We start from the raw sequence: 20,251 nt of genomic DNA, 5'->3' as shown, positions 1-20,251 counted from the left end.
CTAATCACCAACATCTTTCTAAGCTTTTCTTTGTTCACAGTCTTCACAGCGCTGTTCCTTTCCATCTTTGCCAGTCAGAGTCCTTCTATGTGCATATGCTACGATGAAGAGAGAATTGTAGACTGCAGCGGATTGTTTCTGACCAAGGTACAGGAACTTGAGACCTGTGAGGTATATACCTACATGCTAGCCAGGAATCGAATCAGAACACTGCACAATTATACTTATACGTGAATTTCACCCAATTGTCGCGTTTGAGCCTGGCGTCTAATCAGATAACTATGATCGAGCTTGATGCGTTCGCAGGGCTAAGTCAGTTGAGACATCTAAATATGAACTGGAATCGCATTACTGACGTATCCCCCATTCGAAATCTTCCAAATTTGGTGGAAGTGCTCCTTCTGTCTGATATTTTGCAAGCTATCAACGAACGCGATTTCCAGGGAGTTTGCATCATTTGACCAAAAGGAGTCGGCTTTTACTTGTCTGGAAATAACCTCCGAAACTTTAAGTCAAGTCAAGTTTAACCGCTAAAGTGTCTTCAATAACCGCAGAAGATGTTGGTCTCACAACATTTGACCTTCATCACATGACGCATGCGCAATTAGTTTCTTTTATATGCTTGAATGATAATTACATCTGCGTCATCCCCGATTTGACGAACATGACGTCTTTGGTGGAACTTCTGCTCGAAAATAACCTGATCCACACCATCATAGCCCCGAATTCTTGGAAAATTATGCCATTTGCTTTTAAAAAGTCGGATGTAAAAATTCTTCGAGGAACGACTTCCTCATTGAGAGGAAATGGGATTGGCTTATTAGACGATGTTCCCCAGATTCCTTTCCTGACTAATCTCGACTCAAGTGATAATAACATTTCAAGCATTAGCAGTTCTTCAGTCATGCATTCGTTGAGGGCTCTCATCTTAGACCGATGCCAAATTCATGGTGCCGTAATGCTCAACACTTACGTGATGCCATCGCTATAGCGGTTCTCAGTTTGGCTGGAAACAATATACGATTTTTATCGATATCAGAAACTTCAGATACATCGATTACGAACAAGAGCTTGCACGGGACACTATGTCCCTTGATATATTTGGATGTGAGTCGCAACAAACCACGTGAATTGTCTATCGTGGCTCGGCTTCCAGAGCTGAGAACTTTGGAAGCCAATCATAACATTGCGGGTGATTTAAGTTGGTTGGACCATCGAAGCAATCTGCGGAGTGTCTATTTAAAAGGAAATAGTGTTAAGCTCCTGCAGGATTTCAGAAACTGTTCCACCCTTGCTTTTGTAGACCTTTCATTCAATAGAATTCAATCTATTGAACCTGATGTGTTTAGCGAGTCAAGGACATTGCGGGTTCTCATTTTAGACCACAATGCCTTGCTGCAATTTCCAATTTTGGGATCGAAGTTCTCAGCCTCAGAGGAAACCGAATAAAACAAGTTTTGCTGGGACTCGAACAATTTCCTCGACTCGACCGACTAGACCTTTCGCAAAACTCCATCACCAATGTTCACCTGATTAAAGGTATAAGCCTGAGAGAGAGCTTATCATTAATCACAACAGAATTCAAAGAATGGAACATATTTCTCTTCATCAATTCCATACCTTACGATTTGTGGATCTGAGCGAAAATCTCTTGAAAGATATTGAAAAGAGATATTTGCAAAATCTGTCGAGTCTCCAAGAGCTCAATATCACCGGCAATCTCTTGACGACTCTTGGTCTGTACCTTCGTGATTTCCCGAACATTCGAAGCAAAGCAGGGTCTATCTACGCCGCTCGAAACTAAATAAAAGCCATTCCTGACTCATTCTGCAATACTCGTCATACTGCTGACCTGTCTGGTAACCTTATCAGGCAGCTTACACACCAACACTTCACACATGAAAATGAGAGCTGTAAACTTAATGAAATAGACGTCTCTTGCAACCGTATTAAATTCATTTCGATTACTATTTTAAGTATCTGTAATTCCTTGCAGGTCATCAATTCAAGTTGGAATCCTTTGATAGTACAAGCAGATGCAATACCACTCCTGAATGTCTTTAACATAGATCTATCGAGTATTAATTTCCATGGTATCTCATCGCTTATCTTGGAATCATTGAAGAGTGTTCCCGGCGTTATTCGGATAAACAACAGCTCAGCTTTTGGTAACAGCACTCTTTTAGCTCCGAATACTTCTCTCATATTTCCCATGTTAAAATTTTCCTTGGAGAAGCATCGAAACTTCCTCCAGGTTTTCCCAAAGGTGGATGCCATGTCGTTGAAGAGTCTTGTCCTCAGTCACAATGAAATCAGGTCCATGTCCCAAGAGGAGCTTCGCTTCCTTTCATTTCTAATTACTCTAAATATGGGTCACAACCGGCTTACCAGACTCGAGTCCTTCACCTTCGAACCTTGTGCCTTCCTCCTCGAGATCCAGCTCCAGGACAACCACATTCAGTTCATCGATGCTTACACCTTTGATGGGCTAAGTAACGTTCGTATTTCCCTGCAGAACAACGCGTTGGTCTCTGTCCATTTCCCGCATCTTGCATCTTGAAGATAACCCTTGGATATGTGACTGTGCTATCAGGTGTCTGTCTCACTGGCTCCGGTCATCACTGACAAGTGGTCCTCGGTGCCACGAGCCGATCCACCTAGCACGACGCAACATAACCATGCTTTCCGATGATGACATTTGTCCCCTTACATCTATCAGAAATGGTTCCGTTGATTCGAATGGAAAAGTGAGCAGTGCAGCAGTTGTAGTCCCTGATATGGCATTTGCTGTTGTTTTTGTAGGTATCGCGGTATTAACTGCGAGTTAGATGTTGGTTTTAGAAGCACTTATATATTTTTTTCTTGATGGGTCAACACGTTATTATAACAAGTCTTTATGAAACCGGACTTAGAATTATATTTTACTGAGCTTAGCCTACGGGTGAACAGTTGCCACTTCCGTGGCCCGTATAAAACAAAGCTTAGCAATGATCGCAGAACATGTTTGACGATTGATTGCATTGACTATAATGTATATTTAATCGGAAAAATCAAGCGTACTATTAATCGCTAACCTTTGAGTAACGGGACCCTGGTTTGTTTTACAAAACAATCCATGCCAAGACATGTCCTAGGGATCCGCAACAGTGATGGTGTTATTGTTCATTATCATAATTGCCAGCAAACTTATACGCCATAGCCTAAGGTAATACAACTTTATGTAACATTTATGTTTCAATAAAGTATGTTTGAATTGAATGTAGATTATGCAGACAGCAACAAGGTTACAACGTTCAGCGCCCCCTAAAGGGGCACTTGGATTTGAAAAGGGTGAGGGCGTGCGACCCCAATATCTGAAACCATATTTGAATGTAGATTATAAAATTTTGTCAAAAGTGTTAGCGACAAGGGTGAAAGAGGTCTTGGGAGATATTATTCATTGTGATCAAGTGGGTTATGTCAAAGATCGTAATATTGGGGAAGCAGTTCGGTTAATTGATGATATGTTTTTTCAGTCTTTGTATCAACCCTTAGGTTTTTTAATTGCAGTGGATTTTGAAAAGGCATTCGATTGTATCTCTCATAAACTTTTATTCAAAACTTTAGAACATTTCGGGTTTGGGAAAAATCTGTGTTCTTGGGTCAAAACTCTTTATTATAATGTTAGTAGTTGCCTTTTAGAACGGGGGGCATCTACGGGATATTTTGAAGTTAATAGAGGAGTAAGGCAGGGGGATCCACTCTCTCCATATTTATTTATCATAGCGATTGAATTATTAGCTCATTATATTAGGAGAGATGTTAATATTAAAGGGATAGAATTTGGGAAACGGGAAATAAAACAAGTTCTGTATGCAGACGACATTACACTGTTTTTAAAAGATATGAACTCGATCCATAGAGTAAAGAAAATATTCTCAGATTTTGAAAATTTAAGTGGATTGAATATTAATATGGATAAAACAAACTTTTTATGGTTGGGAGAAGAAAGATATAGACCTGGTTTACCACTTCTTGAACATTGGTTACAACATATACAACATATTAAAATCTTAGGGGTATATTTCGCACGGGATTGTAAAGTCAAAGATGACTTGAACTATAAGGAAATCTTGAGTAAAATTAAAAGACTTATTGGTTGGTGGAAGCAGAGAGATCTTACGATGTATGGTAAAATACAACTTTTGAAAATGTATGCATTTTCAAAATTAAATTATGTTTCTTCCCTGATGACAGTCCCAAAAGACGTTTTTAAGGAAATAGAAAGAATTTATTTTAATTTTATTTGGGGAGGAAGAGATAGAATAAAACGCAAGGTTCTATATCAAGACTATTCTGTTGGAGGACTGAGAGCTCAAAATGTTGAGGTCTTTGTTAAGACCCAACGAATAATGTGGATTAAACGTTTGCTAGATGGAGGGAAAAGTTCGGGTTGGAAAGCAACCTTCGAATATTTTTTTAGCTCTTTAGGTGGTCGAATCATATTTCTGTGTGATTATGATACGAGTAGAATGAATTTGAAAGGTATACCATTATTTTACATAGATATGCTGAAGGCATGGCACGAATTGGATAAGTGTAGACATTTTGGAGGGAAAAGTAATCCCATTATTTTTAATAACAATCGTCTATGCCTTAATAACAAGACCTTTTTTTATATTGAATTATTTCAGAAAGGTATAGTTAAGGTCTCGGATATAATAGTTGGAGGTAAATTAAGACCAGTTTCATACTGGTATAATCTGAAATTTTCATCTGAAATTTTCATCTGAAAACTTGCTCAAAATTCAAAAGATATTTTCAGTAATAACAGAAGAGTGGATACAAAATGATTTTATGGAAATGGATACAGACAACTTTGAAATTCAATTGATGATATGTGGGAATGTTCAGAAACTATGTGATAGAAAATCTAGACGAATATAATGTATGACCACTTCATCGAAAATTTTCAAATTGCTTATGTATTTCATGTTACAGATGGGCAATCCGAATATGATTTGGGAATGGGAGAACTGAAAGAAGTATTTTTGAGACTGAAATGTGCAATGCTATGCAATAAACACAGATAATTTCAATACAAACAATTACAAGGGGCTGTGTACACAAAAAGGGAACTTTTTAAATTCGGTTTTGAGACAGATAATTTCTGTTCCTTTTGTAAAAAAGAAGTTGAGTCTTACCAACATTTATTTTTTTATTGTCCTGAAGTTAAGCGATTATGGGAAGAGATGAGTAAAATATTTCAACTGAATGAACTTGGCAGTGACGTTTGGAAAACAATTTTCATGGGGATATCTGGAAATACTACAAGAGTAGCTTTAATAAACTGTATTATATTTTTAATTAAGTATATCATTTTTAGTTCAAGAAAACAGGGAATATTGCCAACCGTACAGAAAGTGACACAATTGGTTAAAGAGTATAGAGATACGGAATATCAAATAGCGTTTAAAAAGGGGAAGCTGGGGGTGCACTTAAGGAAATGGGAACAAATCAATGCATACCTTTCTTAATACTATGGATGTATTGGTTGCTTCATTTTGTTTCTGTTTTGTTTATTTGTTCAAATACAAATAGTTGTACCAGAGCAGGATGCATTGTGTGTGGGTGTACGTGTGTAGATGGATGTGTGAGTTTTGTGACGGGGAAGAGGGGGGGGGGGAGCTGTGAGTGGTGGTGAGTTGAAGTGAGCTTGTGTGAGTGTCTGGGGAGAGAGATGAGGGGGGAGGGGGTATGGGGGTAAGGTGAGTGTGTAGGGACGTTTTAGGATAACCTTCCTCTAATTAACCTTTAAAATAATCTTTTATCCTTTTTTATTTCTTGTACAATTAATATGTGCAAAAGAGATTATTTCTATTCTATTCAGGGAAAAAGTCATTTTTTACAAAGTACGTTTTTTTTTATTTTGTCGATTGATACGGATTTTTCCCCTCTGCTTTCACATTGTTATAGAAGAGAAATTTGGCAGTTTAATTTCATTTGTAATCATTTAAAAAATATTCGTAATCTCATTGATATTGATATATTTATTTGTTTGATTGTTTATTGATTGTATACATACAAAGAATCTTTATTTATATGAATTGTGATTGTAAACTTATTGATTTGAAAGAGGAAGAAAATAAAATATTATTCAAAACAAAAAAATACCCATAGGAACTGAAAGTGCAATGAAGTGAGGAGCCTACGCATTAGATGGATGGATTGTAAATTAACCTGAAATGGGGATCTCCAAAAACTGACGCATAGAAATGGGGGGCTCAGGAACCGGGGAGAACGGGTTGGTCAATGAAAAAGGATGAAAATGATGATTATGCTTAGTAACTGCTGACAATAGCCGCACATATTCATACGTGAGTGGCCCTCCTCGACGGGGGGGGGGGGGGGTGGCATTCAGCCTCCCATTTACCAATGTTTGCTTGCGTACAAGCTTGGGAGGCGCGTTGTACAACACAAATTAGGAAGTTTTCGCAACCGCAGCGCAGAACGCTTTCGGCAACATAGAAGATGTATTGTCAAATACCCTTCATGACAATGAAGTCTTTGTCGAAAGTTGGTGAATCGAAACAGCAGTTTCGTCCTGGGGTCCGTTTCATAAAGCTGTTCGTAAGTTAAGAGCGACTTTAAGAACGACTGGTGATCATTTTTACGCTCTAAACCATCGCCAATGAATCTACCATTTACCACAAGAAAGGGTCACCAGTCGTTCTTAAAGTCGCTCTTTAACTTACGAACAGCTTTATGAAACACCTACCTGAAATCTGGTCTAACGAGTAAAACATATTTGCCAATTTACGTCAGATCCGAAAGGTTGGACGAAACTGCTGTTCCGATTCAGCAATTTTCGACAAAGACCTTTACGCTTTCTTTATGATTTGACATGCAATTCCAAATGATGCATTTGCTGTGTTCTATGATTCCTTCAGCGTCCTGGTGCAAAAACTTATTAACATTTTGAGGCTAGATACCTTTAATGATATAAAATTGATCAATTGCACTACCAGTACCGTACCAATATTAGTTTCATATAATCATTTATTCATTCCCTCGAGATGTCAATCAATTTTAAACTGAGAAATATGACATCTGATCATTCCTACAGAGGTTTGTTGATTTTCTTTCCGAGTCTGCGTACTAATTGATAATTAAATTAAACCGATTAATAATATTTGTTCTTCTTCTTTATGTTGGGAGCGTAGATATCATGGTTGTTCTAATTATATAAAGATTAACGTTACGGTCCAACCTGACATAAGCACTAATTGAAAGAGTTTGAAATGAAATTTTATGTATGAGATTTTAGGTAAGAATTAATAGATCTGCTATAGACATGATCGAAGAACATCGAAGACAAATATATAACTTTCCTTGCGCGATATGTTGACGTGGTTATAGGGGGGGGGGGGGGGGGTAATATCAGTTTCATTTATTCATCCCCTTGAGGTGTCGATTAACTTTGAACTGAGAAATATGGTATCTGAATACTTAGAGTGGTTTGTTAATTATCTTCCAAGTCTAAATACTGTTCTGATAATTAAATTAAACCGTTAAATGATATTTGTATTTCTTTATGTTGGGAGATGAGATTACCGTTACGATCAAACCTGACATGAACACTAATGGAAAAGATTTTGTAATGAAATGTCAATGGTAAATACATGTGACAAACTAGATGTATTATTTTCCTTCCGCGATATGTTGACGTGGTTATAAGAGGGGGTGGAGAATTTTAATCAAAAAGTAGAGTGATAAATGCATATTAAAATGTCATGTTTCCTAAAATGGGTAGATGGCTGAAAATCGACAACTAAAAATACCCATCGTTGTCGGCTTAGAATACTTAAAGGTGTTGTAGCTCAGTGGATGACTCTCGGGATTTTGAAACACAAGATACAGGAATCAAATCCTAAGACTTACGTCCTTCGGTAAGGCGCGTATTTACGTTTGCCGATCTCTTCCCAGGTGTAGAAAAATAATTTCTTGAATGCTCGATCATGGTAGGCGTGCTAATGTTGGGTAAATAGTATGCAGTGCTTAGAGATATTGTATTTTGATATTGCGTATTTATTGTCATTATTATAATTATACTCCCCAAACATAATACATAATGTGGCTTCGTTCAGGCAAGCATTAACCGTCTAAACCCCATGATTTCTTTTATATTCTTTCGAAAAAAATATTGTTTGATTTAAGCCTTACAATGCAGCATGGTGAGAGTTTTCAATGAATTTTCTTACGCTTACTTTTCTTCCTTTCTTTATTATTTTTTTCAATGAATATGTGAAATAGATCGCTATCTAGTTGGCCGAAATATTCACTTACTTTTAAAAAAAAATCGATATTTTATAAGATATGGAAACGTGTCAATATGTGGCTTCATAAACACATTAACATATTCTGTGAGATTCCCTTGTCTTTATTTTTTCATCTGCAGCAATAATTTTAATGTCGAGAAATGAATCTTATTTTCTCAACGAAAACAAACACGCCGAGTCAACAAATATCGATATTTTGTCATTATCTCTGCGATACATTTAGCAATTGAATCGTGCTCCTTGATGACGTGGATGAAGAGCATTGTTAGGATAATGAGCATGAATTCTAAACCGAAATCTACAAAAATATTTTCGATTGTTTTACGGAAATACATTATGTTTCTAGACTATCCTAAATCACATATGGGATTGGATTCTCCGAGATCCTTGGATTTCAGTCCCACTTTAAATGCTAAAAAAAACATTTTTAATGTCTTTTCGTCAGTGGCAGTTCCTCGGGTGAAGTTGTGACTCACCCCATCCCCCCCCCCCTAAAAAAAATCACTCAAGTGAGACAAAGATTCACTGCTGAAAGTTTTCAAAATTGTCAAGTGTTGCTCATTTTCTCGCTCGTTCCGGAGACAGAGACCCCTCCCTGATGTCTCAAGTTGTCTCCTTATTGTGAAACGAGATCACATGTCTCTAAGTACTATACTTGTGGGTAAATCGTTCTAAAACACAATTTTTGAACAGTTTGGATTATTTTCTTGGTTCGGTCGCTATAGGCTCGCTCGCTAACAAAATTGAAAGCAAAAAAAAATCATCGCGTTAATTGGGGGTGGTATTACTGGCATCAATTCCCAGCTGCCTAGTGAATAAATAGTCTCCTCTCCCCATACGTCACACAGTTGGTTATTTTTCCCCTTGTACTGAAATGACCAACATCACACATTTCCTTAACTCGTGGAGTGCACACCCCCCCCCCCCCCCGGAAAAAAAGAAAATTGTCTCGAGGTTCGAGTAATGGTCACATCTTTTGGACGGTGACGTTAAAGGTTGGCACCAAGACGTGAATACTCATATCTGTGATGTATAGCTGTAAAAAGTCAATTCCACACACACACATCCTCTCTCAGCCTCACCCACACACACAAACTAACCTCGTTGGTTATTGTGGTACTATTGTTTACGGACTGTGTGGGAAGATCACGTGGGCTCCTGCGTCTCCTCTTCTGTTTGATGACGTCATCACGACCAGTAGCTTTCCGTGGAATAGTAATATCCACTTTAGATTGAAGTATCTGGAATAACGCGAATTGTTCACAAACCATGTTTCTGTCTTTCATCTTATTCATGTTATCAAAGCATTCAGACTGATAAAAGTCTGATTCAAGAATAAATAAACTTAATAAAAAATATTGACATTGTTCTTAATGTAATCAAACGTTTGTATTAAGGCGGGTATCCGAAAATCATTCATTTTTCAATTTTGAGTTCATTGTCAGGTAGATTGAAAGAATAAAATAACACAAGAATTTGGTTCCAAACCAATCATCGATTTTTCCTTTTTTTAATTTTATCTTGTTGTGTTATTTATTCATTTATGTTATTCATTTATTTAACATTTGATTTACTGTAACACCATTTCTCATGAATGGAAAGTGACATTAACTAAATTCAAAATATAAGCATTCTCAGGGCTCATAATACACCTACCAAGATTATAGACCGTGCTTGATCTTACTAATGGTCAGTTCAAATTTCAATTAAGAATCAGTCAATAAACTATCACTACGCTTTTGTTAGCAAGATGGGAATGTTAGAATGATACGATGTTCGAAGTACCAAGGAACCCAGAAAGTGACACGACATGTTTTCGTAAATCGTTCCCATGACTTACAAACTCGTTCTTTCTACTTTCGTACGAGCTCCATTGACTAATTAACTCGTTTCCGCGAAATACCACCTTTTTACCTCGATTCGTTTCCTTCTTAATAACCTGTTCACTCGACTTACTAACTACTAGTAGTTCCTTCGAATCGCCCTCTCGTTCCCTCGACTTACTAACTCTTTCCTTCGACTTACCAACTCGTACCCTCGACTTACTAACCCATTCCCCTGACTTATGGATCGTTCCCGGCTTCCGCTACTAACCAACTTGTTACCTCGTCTTACTTACTCGTTCCATCGACCCACTAACTCGTTCCCTCGGCTTACGTATTGTTCCCTCTACTCTCTAACTCGTTCTCTCTACTTACTTACTAATTCCCCTCGACTCATTAACTCGTTCCTTATTCGGCACACTAAATCGTTCTCTAAACTTACTAAATCATTATCTCGACTTACTTACCTGTTCCTTCGACTTCATTCGCTCGACCTGTACTAAACTCATTCTCTTGACTTGCTACCTTATTATCTAGACTTACTAACTAGTTTCTTCGAATCACTTACTCATTTCCTCGACTCACTTACCAACTCGTTCCCTCGAATTGTTAACCGATCCCCCTGACTTATGAATCGTTCCCGCGACTAACCGACTTGTTACTTCGTCTTACTTACTTGTTCCCTCGTCTTACTTACTTGTTCCCTCGACCCACTAACTCGTTCTCTCGATTTTCATGTCGTTCCCTCGGCTCACGAACTCGTTTTATCTACCTACTTACGAGTGATCCCCGACTCATTTCTGTAGACTTTGTAACCGTAAACGCATTATATCGACTTACCTGTTCCTTTGACTTATAGCTCGTTCCCTCGACGCAAGAACTCGGTTCTTTTGACTTTCTAAAGTATTATATCGACTTACTAACTCATTCCCTGGAATAACTAAGTCGTTCCAGCAAATTACAACTCGTTCTCCTGACTCACTAACTCGTTTCCTTATAGCTACTCACTCGTTACCTCGTCTTACCAACGTTTTACTTCGACTTACTCGTCCCCTCGCATTACTTACTCGTTCTTTCGACTCACTAAGTCGATCGTTTCCTCTACTCACTAACTCGTTCCTCGACTTACTAACTTGCTCCCTATAAAACTCATTATCTTGTTTCCTAGACTAACTTACTTGTTCCCTAGACCATGTAGACTCACTAACTTGTTACCCCGACTCACTAACTCCTTTCCTTGACTTACTAACTCGTTTCCTCCACTTACCAAGTCGTTTCTTTGACTCACTTACTCGTTGCCTCTACTTACTTAAGTCGGTCCCTTGACCTCAATCACTCGGTTTACTACGAGGATCGACTAGAAAGGTCGAGTGAAGAAGTAGGTTGAAGGGACGGATTACGAATGTACGATTATGTCATGTCACTTTAAATTTAATTTCAAAGAATAAAAGGTGGTTTTTTTTTGCTGTTAATGATGTCAATTACCTGAACTTTCTCAGCCAGCTTTGAATTTTCTTCTGTGATTTGGAGGAGGGCTCTTCCAAGTACTTCCGGGTCAAACGTTTCACCTGCGTCAATCACCGTCGATGGTGCCGGGCGCAAACCTGCAAGCTCCGCCTCCCTGTTGCCAAGGTATTCGTTGAGCTTCGACAACCTGATTTCGGCGTTTGCGTCGGCGTCAAAGGCTTCGGGCTTCTCCGCGTAGAGTGAGCCGAAGAAACGCTCGAAATTTCTCAGCATTCGGCGAAGCTCGGCATTCTCCGACTCTATATCGGAAACACTCGGGGTCCTCTCTGAAATTTGCTTCAATGCACTTTAAGAGAAGAGAAAATAAAATAGATTTGATAAAGGGAGTAGATTTAGGTTAAAGATTAATCATTTCACATCCACCACTCGGGGAGGGGGGCAGATTTTCCTGCGTATCTGGACTCTCATCATGCCTGTACGCCTATGCTTCAGAAAAACTCAAATAAGCGGGCTTGGAAATGGGGGTTTATTTTGTTTCTCAATATCTGACGTTATCTGACGAAACTGACTCGAAACCGATAAATTTATTTGTGATTGAAGGGTAAAGCCTTACTTCAAGTCTGTTTGCAACACAGTGGAAATTAGTTTCCTATTACCCTAATAATTTTTTTTCTCACAAACAATAAACTTTGAAAGCAATAATTCGTTAACAAATAATTCCCCCAAAAATATGCATAAAGACGTGCGAAACCTTATATAAATTTTTCTATAAAAAACCTACCTGGCAAAAATAGGCTTACCTTAACACTTATTGTGGTTCAGCTACTCCTTGAAATTACTAATACATTTATTGTCACAAATGCATCACAATAATTTCATACATTATTAGCTGTCGGATGAATGTATTTTAAACTTAATTCGTCAATACAATGTTTATACTCCTGTGACCAATAATTGCATGTTATAATGGTGAGCAAATGTTTAAAACGTTTAATTGTAAATTCATTTCGTCTATTTTATGCTTCATTTCCTGATTGAATCATTAAAAGAAGAGAGGTAAAAAATGTGTTTTCCCTGTATACTTTGATTTTTTTTTCATGGAGTGGCTGAAAACACCCCTTCCAATCTTCAAACAGTCGGATACGCTGCAATGTGCACGTAAACGAATATTGATTACCGTATCATATTTTTCCTGAATTAAATCTTAATATCTTCTTACACAAGATAGACGAGACACAAATGGGAAATTAGGTAGACTGCCTATCAAGATATGAACAGCACTCCACGATGTCATGCTTTAAGCTTTCTTGATAAAATTAGAAATATTATCTCATTTATCACACATTACTGTCCGATCTCAGCACGTACTGCATGAATACCATCTAATTTTGAACAATAAAAAAACAAGCCCCCTACTATTTATGGTTTGCCCCGACTCCCCCAGTGCCCTTATTTAACTGACCTTACCTAACCAGTTGAACTCTTCTGACTTTGCAAACGCCAAATCAGGCACGTCCTCAATATTTCATTACCGCCGCTTAGGTGTCCTCTGTCACCTTTTATTTATTTACTTTTTTCTACTTTTTTTTTTGTAAAAATCATTTTTGCTTGACGCTTCGTTAAGATTTATGTTCAAGTCATGACGGCTACGTAAACGATTATGTTCGAAAGAATTTACCTTTTAAAGCATTTTCCCTATAATAATATAGGTATATTTATCCAGGGTAGCCACTTCAGTTCCGAAAACTGTTCTCCCAGCGGGTCCTGCAATTATTATTACCCCGGCTTTAGCTGAGCTGCCGAGGCGCTCCAGCTTTCAAGGAATTTCTTCCTACCGGGTGCACGTTCACCTCACCTGGGTTGAGTGCAGCACAATGTGGATGAGTTTCTTGCTGAAGGAAATTACGCCATGGTTATCGGTTCTTGTCATCCCTACCACCCTCTTCCATATTCTTGTTCTTTTTGTTTTTGTTGTTAGTGATACATATAAGATTCTTCGATGATTTTGTATCTATCACCTTTCTTTTTGTTTTTTTCTTGTGGCCATCATTAATATAAAATGATCAACAGCAGACTGTTGCTTCCCTCAATTGTGCAAAACATTTCCTTTTCATCAACAAAATATTCGACATTCATTACTTTTGTGGTAGTGCATAGATTCGTTTTACGATTATCTTAAACATTTGTATTTTGTTCATTTATATATCAAAATATTCCCTATGTTACGTTTATGAAATCCATCAAAAAATCAAATGAGATCTTTTCATTTGTAATATGAATTTTCCATGTCTTGTATGAATTTTTTAAATTCTTCATGGCTATCAAACTGGTAATTTTGATACCATTTGAAAAAAAAATATCATTGATACATATTAATCTCAATTTTTTCTCTCTGAGCAATTGTCTTATCTTGAAGATGAGTCTTTGACGAGTACTAGATTATGTTGATTTTGATAAAACCCTTCAAACCATACGAATGTGGTTCCTCATAGTTTTTTTTTTTCTTCACTTTTCTAGTGTTTCTTTCCCTTATGTCTTCAGTTCTTACAGACAGGTTGTGTTAATATTGTATTCGAAGGATACCGAGTATTACCGCTGCATAAGGCCATGTGATTTTTTTTTATTAGTTTATTATCATTTCGAATATGCCATTGCTAAATTTTCTGTTTAATTGCACTTCTAATTTGTAAATATATTAATGTTCATTGCAGTTATAATTTCATATTATGTATGTATAGTGAGTAAGGGTTTGGGGTATAAATTCCGTACTTCAACGATCTTAGTTATATTATTAAAATTGAAAAAAGGTAGATTTAGTTTAATTTTTAATCTTATCCCCCCCCCCCTTTGATTCACCCGATCCATTTCAATTCTTACATTAGGCATACTCACACATTTAAACTCTGGATCTGTGAATCCAGACTATCGATCCTGCGATCGATATCAGAGAGTGCGTGATCGAGTGAAGATGTCGTCTGCTCCGTGCTGCTGTCGGTAATATCATTGGAGATACTTGATAGAGGTCGTAACTTCTGCGCTTCCACAATCTTAGGTTTCCCAACCTGATTTGAAAAATCAAAACGAGATAACTAGTAAATCAAATAGAAAAATTATTTTTCACTATAGACGTCCAAATTAATACTCGCATGGTCACATTTATTGACGCATAAAATCACACTTTCTTCCAACTTCTGCATGTTGTGATACCATCCCACCCCTCCTCCTCCTCCTCTTCCTCCTCTTCCTCTTTTTCTTCTATCTTCTTCTTATGTTGCTTCTTCTTCTTCATCATTTTCTTCTTCTTTATTCTCCTTCTTCTTTTTGTTCTTCCTCTTTTGTTGTTGTTGTTTCTCTCCATTTTTCCTTCTTTCTTCTTCTTCTTAATCGTCCTCTTCCTTCCTTTTCCTTCCTTCCTTCATTCCTTCCTTTCTTTCTTTCTTTCTTTCTTTATGTTATATTCTTTCTTTGTTCTTTCAAGTATTGAACTTATCGCGATCCATGGTTTGTGTGTGCAGATGTAGTGCTCTCTCCTCACATTCACAACGCAATGTTCACAGTTTATTTTCAACTGCTTCTATACTTTTTTTTGTAAGACAGAAATTTTCAAGATCATGGGTCCTGTTTACCATTACCTGTTACAATAATTTTTAAATCGCATAATTTCACGACGAAGTTCTTTTTAGCCAATTAAATGCAATCGTAATTATTGCAAGCTGCAACAGTGATGGTGTTATTGTTCGTTATCATAATTGCCTGCAAACTTATACGCCATAGCCATAGCCTAAGGTAATACAACTTTATGTAACATTAATGTAACAAGTATGTTTGAATTGAATGTAGATTATGCAAACAGCAACACGGTTACAACGTTCAGCGCCCCCTAAAGGGGCACTTGGATTTGAAAGGTCAACGTAAGTTCGCGCAACAACAAGCTTCATAAAACCATGGACCTATAGGTCCATGATAAAACGGAAGCCTGATGTAGACAGCATACCACGATGATGATATGTCGGATGTTGATGATAATATAGATTCACACACACCTGTTTATTCTTAATGTATCCGAAAAAATGCCCCCCAAAGCGGGATAAAGGCCAGACAAATTTGACAGATATAAGATAAAGTTATGATCACGATTATGCATTTAGATATTTATAACAAAGCTTCTTTTGATTCTATTCTACATGAGCCTACGTGCCGATTTGACTGAAATATAAAGTGATAAGTTTCATACCCCCCCCCCACACACACACATACACAGTGACCACTGTTTTTTTTTTTTTTTTAGGGCGAGGGTCTTTTATCGTCAAGAAAATGTACCCAAATATTACACTCGTAAGAAACAAGTTTTGACAGATTTTCGAAAAAGAATGACAGACGCGGAAAAATAAACCATGAATTATTCGGAATGTTCTTCTACCAATTTACAATTATAGCTATTTTAAGGCACATGACATTTAACTGGTTGATAAATAAAAATTAACGAAATAATACATATTAAATAACGAAATTAACATATACTATGTTTTAATCATCTTAACAGTGAGCTAATTATTGTTTTTGTGTTTCATGTTTTGTTTCAATTGTCATTGTTACACGTTTAAGTTATTTCTTTAATAAGGACCCCATGGAAGAACCATGATATTTTTGTTAATACCACTGAAATTGGCTATCTTCCATTGAAAATACATATATTTTTATTTTTATGTATTTTATCATATTTTTGTTCATGTATATTTATTTATGGCAATAAAGACAAACAAACACGACACGGGTAATAAATAGTATCTTTTCGTTGATATTTTTCCCTGAATCGGTCAACACCACCCCCAGAACCACATTTTACCCTCTCGAAAGATTATATTGAGCTCAGTCATTTTTAGAGTTACAATATTAAACTTCATAGTGTTTAGTTCATGTATTCACAAAGTAAAATGTTTTGTATATACATTTCCGTTCGACAAAATACTACAAAAGGCAATCAAATTACCAATACAAAAAAAATCAATTTAGATTTGTTCATTTTCCGTTTTCGAAAAATACTACAAAATACATGTACACTCAAACCAACAATGCATAGTTATAAAACCACAAACAATTAACGAACCCTATTCTGTTTTCGCTTTATTTAAAACGAACTTTTGGAATAATTTTCCGATTAACGAACCCTTTTTCGTTTTCGGATTAACGAACATCGAGGTATATGCAATTTACGTGTTTCGGAATACGAACCTTCGAAACAAAGAACATTCGGAATAACGAACCTTCGGAATTACGGACTGTAACCCACCATTATTTTCTCTATTTTTTCTATTTTTATCAAAATCAAGTTATTGTCAGGATAAGCATCCACTCATAACTTTCAACCAAGTTTCCAATATGCGTCAGTGCGAAACCTATAAACATTTCCACTCTAGACTTACTGTAAGATTCTAGATCATACTTTATGCCCTCTACGACAGAGATTTGTATAAAACATCATCCATGATGCATAAAAAAGAACAGAAGAATGAACAGAGGGTAATGGACTTTTTTGAAATATTTTCATGCTCGGGTTATTCTCGAGAATATTCCCTCGCGGTTTCATCACGAACATGATGTTCAAACAAGGGTAAACTTAAAAAGCATGTTTATGCCAGGGTTTCATGATTTTTTCTTTTTCGTAGGGTATTTCGTCACCCAGATACTCAGCGAGGTCTAGCCCATTTCATGCTTGCTTTCCCTTCCTGTTTTGTAACTCTTTCAGATTTACTTTAAATTCGCTTCTTATTTTTCATTAACTTAAAAAATATATATTGTTATTATTTCTTTATTTATTCTTTTCCTTTTTAAAGCCCGCATGAGTAATTGAAATTTTGCAAGAATCATAAATGTGTTTGGTTGGTTTGTTTGTTAGTTTTTAATTCTGCTTTCGGAATAATAAAATATATTACATGAAATGTGTTTATATATGAAATATATACAAAATAATCTATTGTATAAATAATGTAGTCAAAATCCACACTGAATACAAAATAACGATGTGAATATAAACTTTTTTTCCATATCAAAAAATGTAATTATTGAACGCAGGAGACCGCCATCATGAGCGGTGAAGCTTGATGGCGGCCTCATAAAAAAAATTCGTGGCTTAGTTTGTTATTTTCTGATCAAGTGGGTGCATTGCAGGTGCAGGTGCTGTAAATTGTAGAGCAAATTAAGAATATTAAGTAGCATTTGTGAATAGCTATGGGAACAATAATTATGTTCACTTGAAAAATATGGGATGCATAGGAGAGATTGACTTTTAAGAGTGGATTTTAAGGAGTATATTTAAGATTGAAGATTTAATATTGTGTGAAAGACTATATGGACCATGATGCGATTTAGAGGTAATTAATATTCTTGGTTTTGTAAAATGATGGTTTCCAGATATACGAGTTGGGTAGCTATGGGCAAAGTTATTGAAGTTAAACAAGTCAACATGACATGGTGGCCCAGTGGTAGAGTGCCCGCCTCATGAACGGGAGGTCGTGGGTTCGATCCCCGGCAGAGTCATACAAAAGTCCAAAGACTTTTTTAAAAATGGGACATTCTGCCATCTTGTCAGGCGTTCGACGTATGGAAATGGAGAAGGGTAATAATAACATGATACGCCACGCAGTGTCTGCTGGAACAAGAGCTTAGTAGAGTTTCTACCCTTTAGGTAAATAAGAGTTATTATTATCATAATTATTAATATTATTATTATTATCATTATCAAAGGACAAAAGGAGTAGATTAATGATATACGTGAACGTTATGATCGCCCTCCGAATAGTACATAAGTGGGTAACTTTTTGTGTTTTTGTTTAAAACAAACTAATGGTGTGCCGTTAATCTGTAAGTAAATTGGAGTATCAGTAATAAATATGTATATGAGAACGTTTGAAATAGATTAAACTGGTGTTTTGGTGTTAAGGGATAGTTTGGCAGCTTTAAAACACTATGACACCAAATTTATTTCATACATACATATATTTTTTAAGGAAGTGAGATTTTCTTGAGAAAAAAATTACCATCGGTGAATAATACAAGAGATAAAGTGGAGGAGATGTTAATGATGCCATTGATATAGAGCATGAAGAAATAACAGTGGACCAAGAATTGAGCCTTTAGGGACATCTCATTGAACTAGAAGTAAATGAGAGATATAACAATTAGATGTGGCAGATTTTATTTGATTTCTAAAATGATTAATGAAAAGGTAAGCACAAAGTAGTGAGACCGTATGAAAATAAAACAAAACAAAGAATGAAAATGAAACAAATAATTTTAAAACAAAACAAAACAAATTGAAAATTGAAAAAAATGAAAATAAAAACAAATGAGAAAGGTAACACATTAATGTTGTTAGAGTAAATAAAGAAAAAAAAATAGAAATAGCAAATAATTAATAGCCAATTTTTATATAGCGCTTTTCCCAGAATGGCTGAAAGCGCGTTACAGCGTATTATTACCCCGGTCATTGGATTCATTTCAATCCCGCACGGAAAGTGCACATTTTCCACTCCCCGGGGAGCATTCATCGCAGCCTCATTATGGCGCTGGCAAATTCAAACATACAATGTCTTTCGCATCCTACCGGGTACCCATTTAGCACCTGGGTCGAGAGTGGCAAAGTGTGGATTAACGCCTTGCCAAAGGACGCTAGACCGCGGTGGGATTCGAACACGCGATCCTCTGTTTACAAGGCGAGAGTCAGAACCACTGCACCACGGCTCTTCAAAATAATTGAGAAATTAGCAAAATTTATATATGGAACAGAATCATATGCATCTTACCAGTGGCGTCAAACAAACGAGTGGAAGCAGGAATAAGATTTGGATAATGGTGGAACACATCTTGCAGAAGTAAGTATGCACTCAAAGTTTGATAGTCCTTGTTAGCTCAAGTTCACAGACTCTTCTAAACCGAATTTCTCTAAAACGTCCATTCGGTCAAGCAGCGATGACGATGGGAGAGCGGCAGACGTCTTGCGTGCAAGCCTCGACAAGTCAGCAGTGATCTCCCCTGATGATGATAATCTTATATCTCGTATTTATTCTAATCATTTGCTTGTCAAGTGCACCCTCCGTGCAGGCATGTAGTATCTGGTATATGATTGATGAAGTACGAGCTCCGCTTTTCCCCGAGTTTCCCCCGAAAACGGAGTAAAACTACACTACCATTTACCTCCAGTCATGCCAGTTCACGCCCGTGTACTGTTACATATCGCGATCGGGTTATATTATCGCAACCTACTTTATCTTTATCAAAAATGATAAACTCTATCAAAACGTCAAAGATTGAATCTTCAATAGGCTGACAGTATACTCACGGAGGTCGGCAGCTTCGACACTTTTTATTTTGCAGTTTATGTTAATTTCCGACTGATGACACATATTTGTCCTATCACTCCCCCCCCCCCCCCCGAAAAAAAAAATAATTATAAAAAGATCTGTTTTCGGTTATAAACAGACACAATAATAACAAATATATTTATTTTATATCTGGCTCCCCTCAAGTTCCTTCTGTTAAAGCATTTGGCTTGCCCAAAAGCTGGGTATAAACTTGTATAAGGAAAACGTTTTGGACGGCCAAATCCGACATAACTCCTGCCTGCGTGTGATGCCGTTGTGACGA

At 36.8% G+C, this 20,251-nt stretch overlaps 1 protein-coding gene across 1 annotated transcript; it reads right to left on the bottom strand.

Annotated features, from left to right (window-relative positions):
- Positions 1-18: 18 nt before the first annotated feature.
- Positions 19-19,631, bottom strand: LOC129278697 (uncharacterized). The gene is made up of 5 exons (XM_064110941.1): positions 19,411-19,631; positions 14,501-14,670; positions 11,627-11,954; positions 9,419-9,559; positions 19-186 (listed from the first exon to the last, which is right to left on the bottom strand). The coding sequence occupies exons 1-5, from the start codon at positions 19,468-19,470 to the stop codon at positions 19-21; spliced, it is 867 nt and encodes a 288-aa protein (XP_063967011.1). The 5' UTR covers positions 19,471-19,631.
- Between the last annotated feature and the right edge of the window lie 620 nt (positions 19,632-20,251).

This window comes from Lytechinus pictus, chromosome 16, assembly GCF_037042905.1.
Source record: "Lytechinus pictus isolate F3 Inbred chromosome 16, Lp3.0, whole genome shotgun sequence".
Classification (NCBI taxonomy): Eukaryota; Metazoa; Echinodermata; class Echinoidea; order Temnopleuroida; family Toxopneustidae; genus Lytechinus; species Lytechinus pictus.
This window is presented reverse-complemented; position numbering and strand designations above follow the sequence as displayed.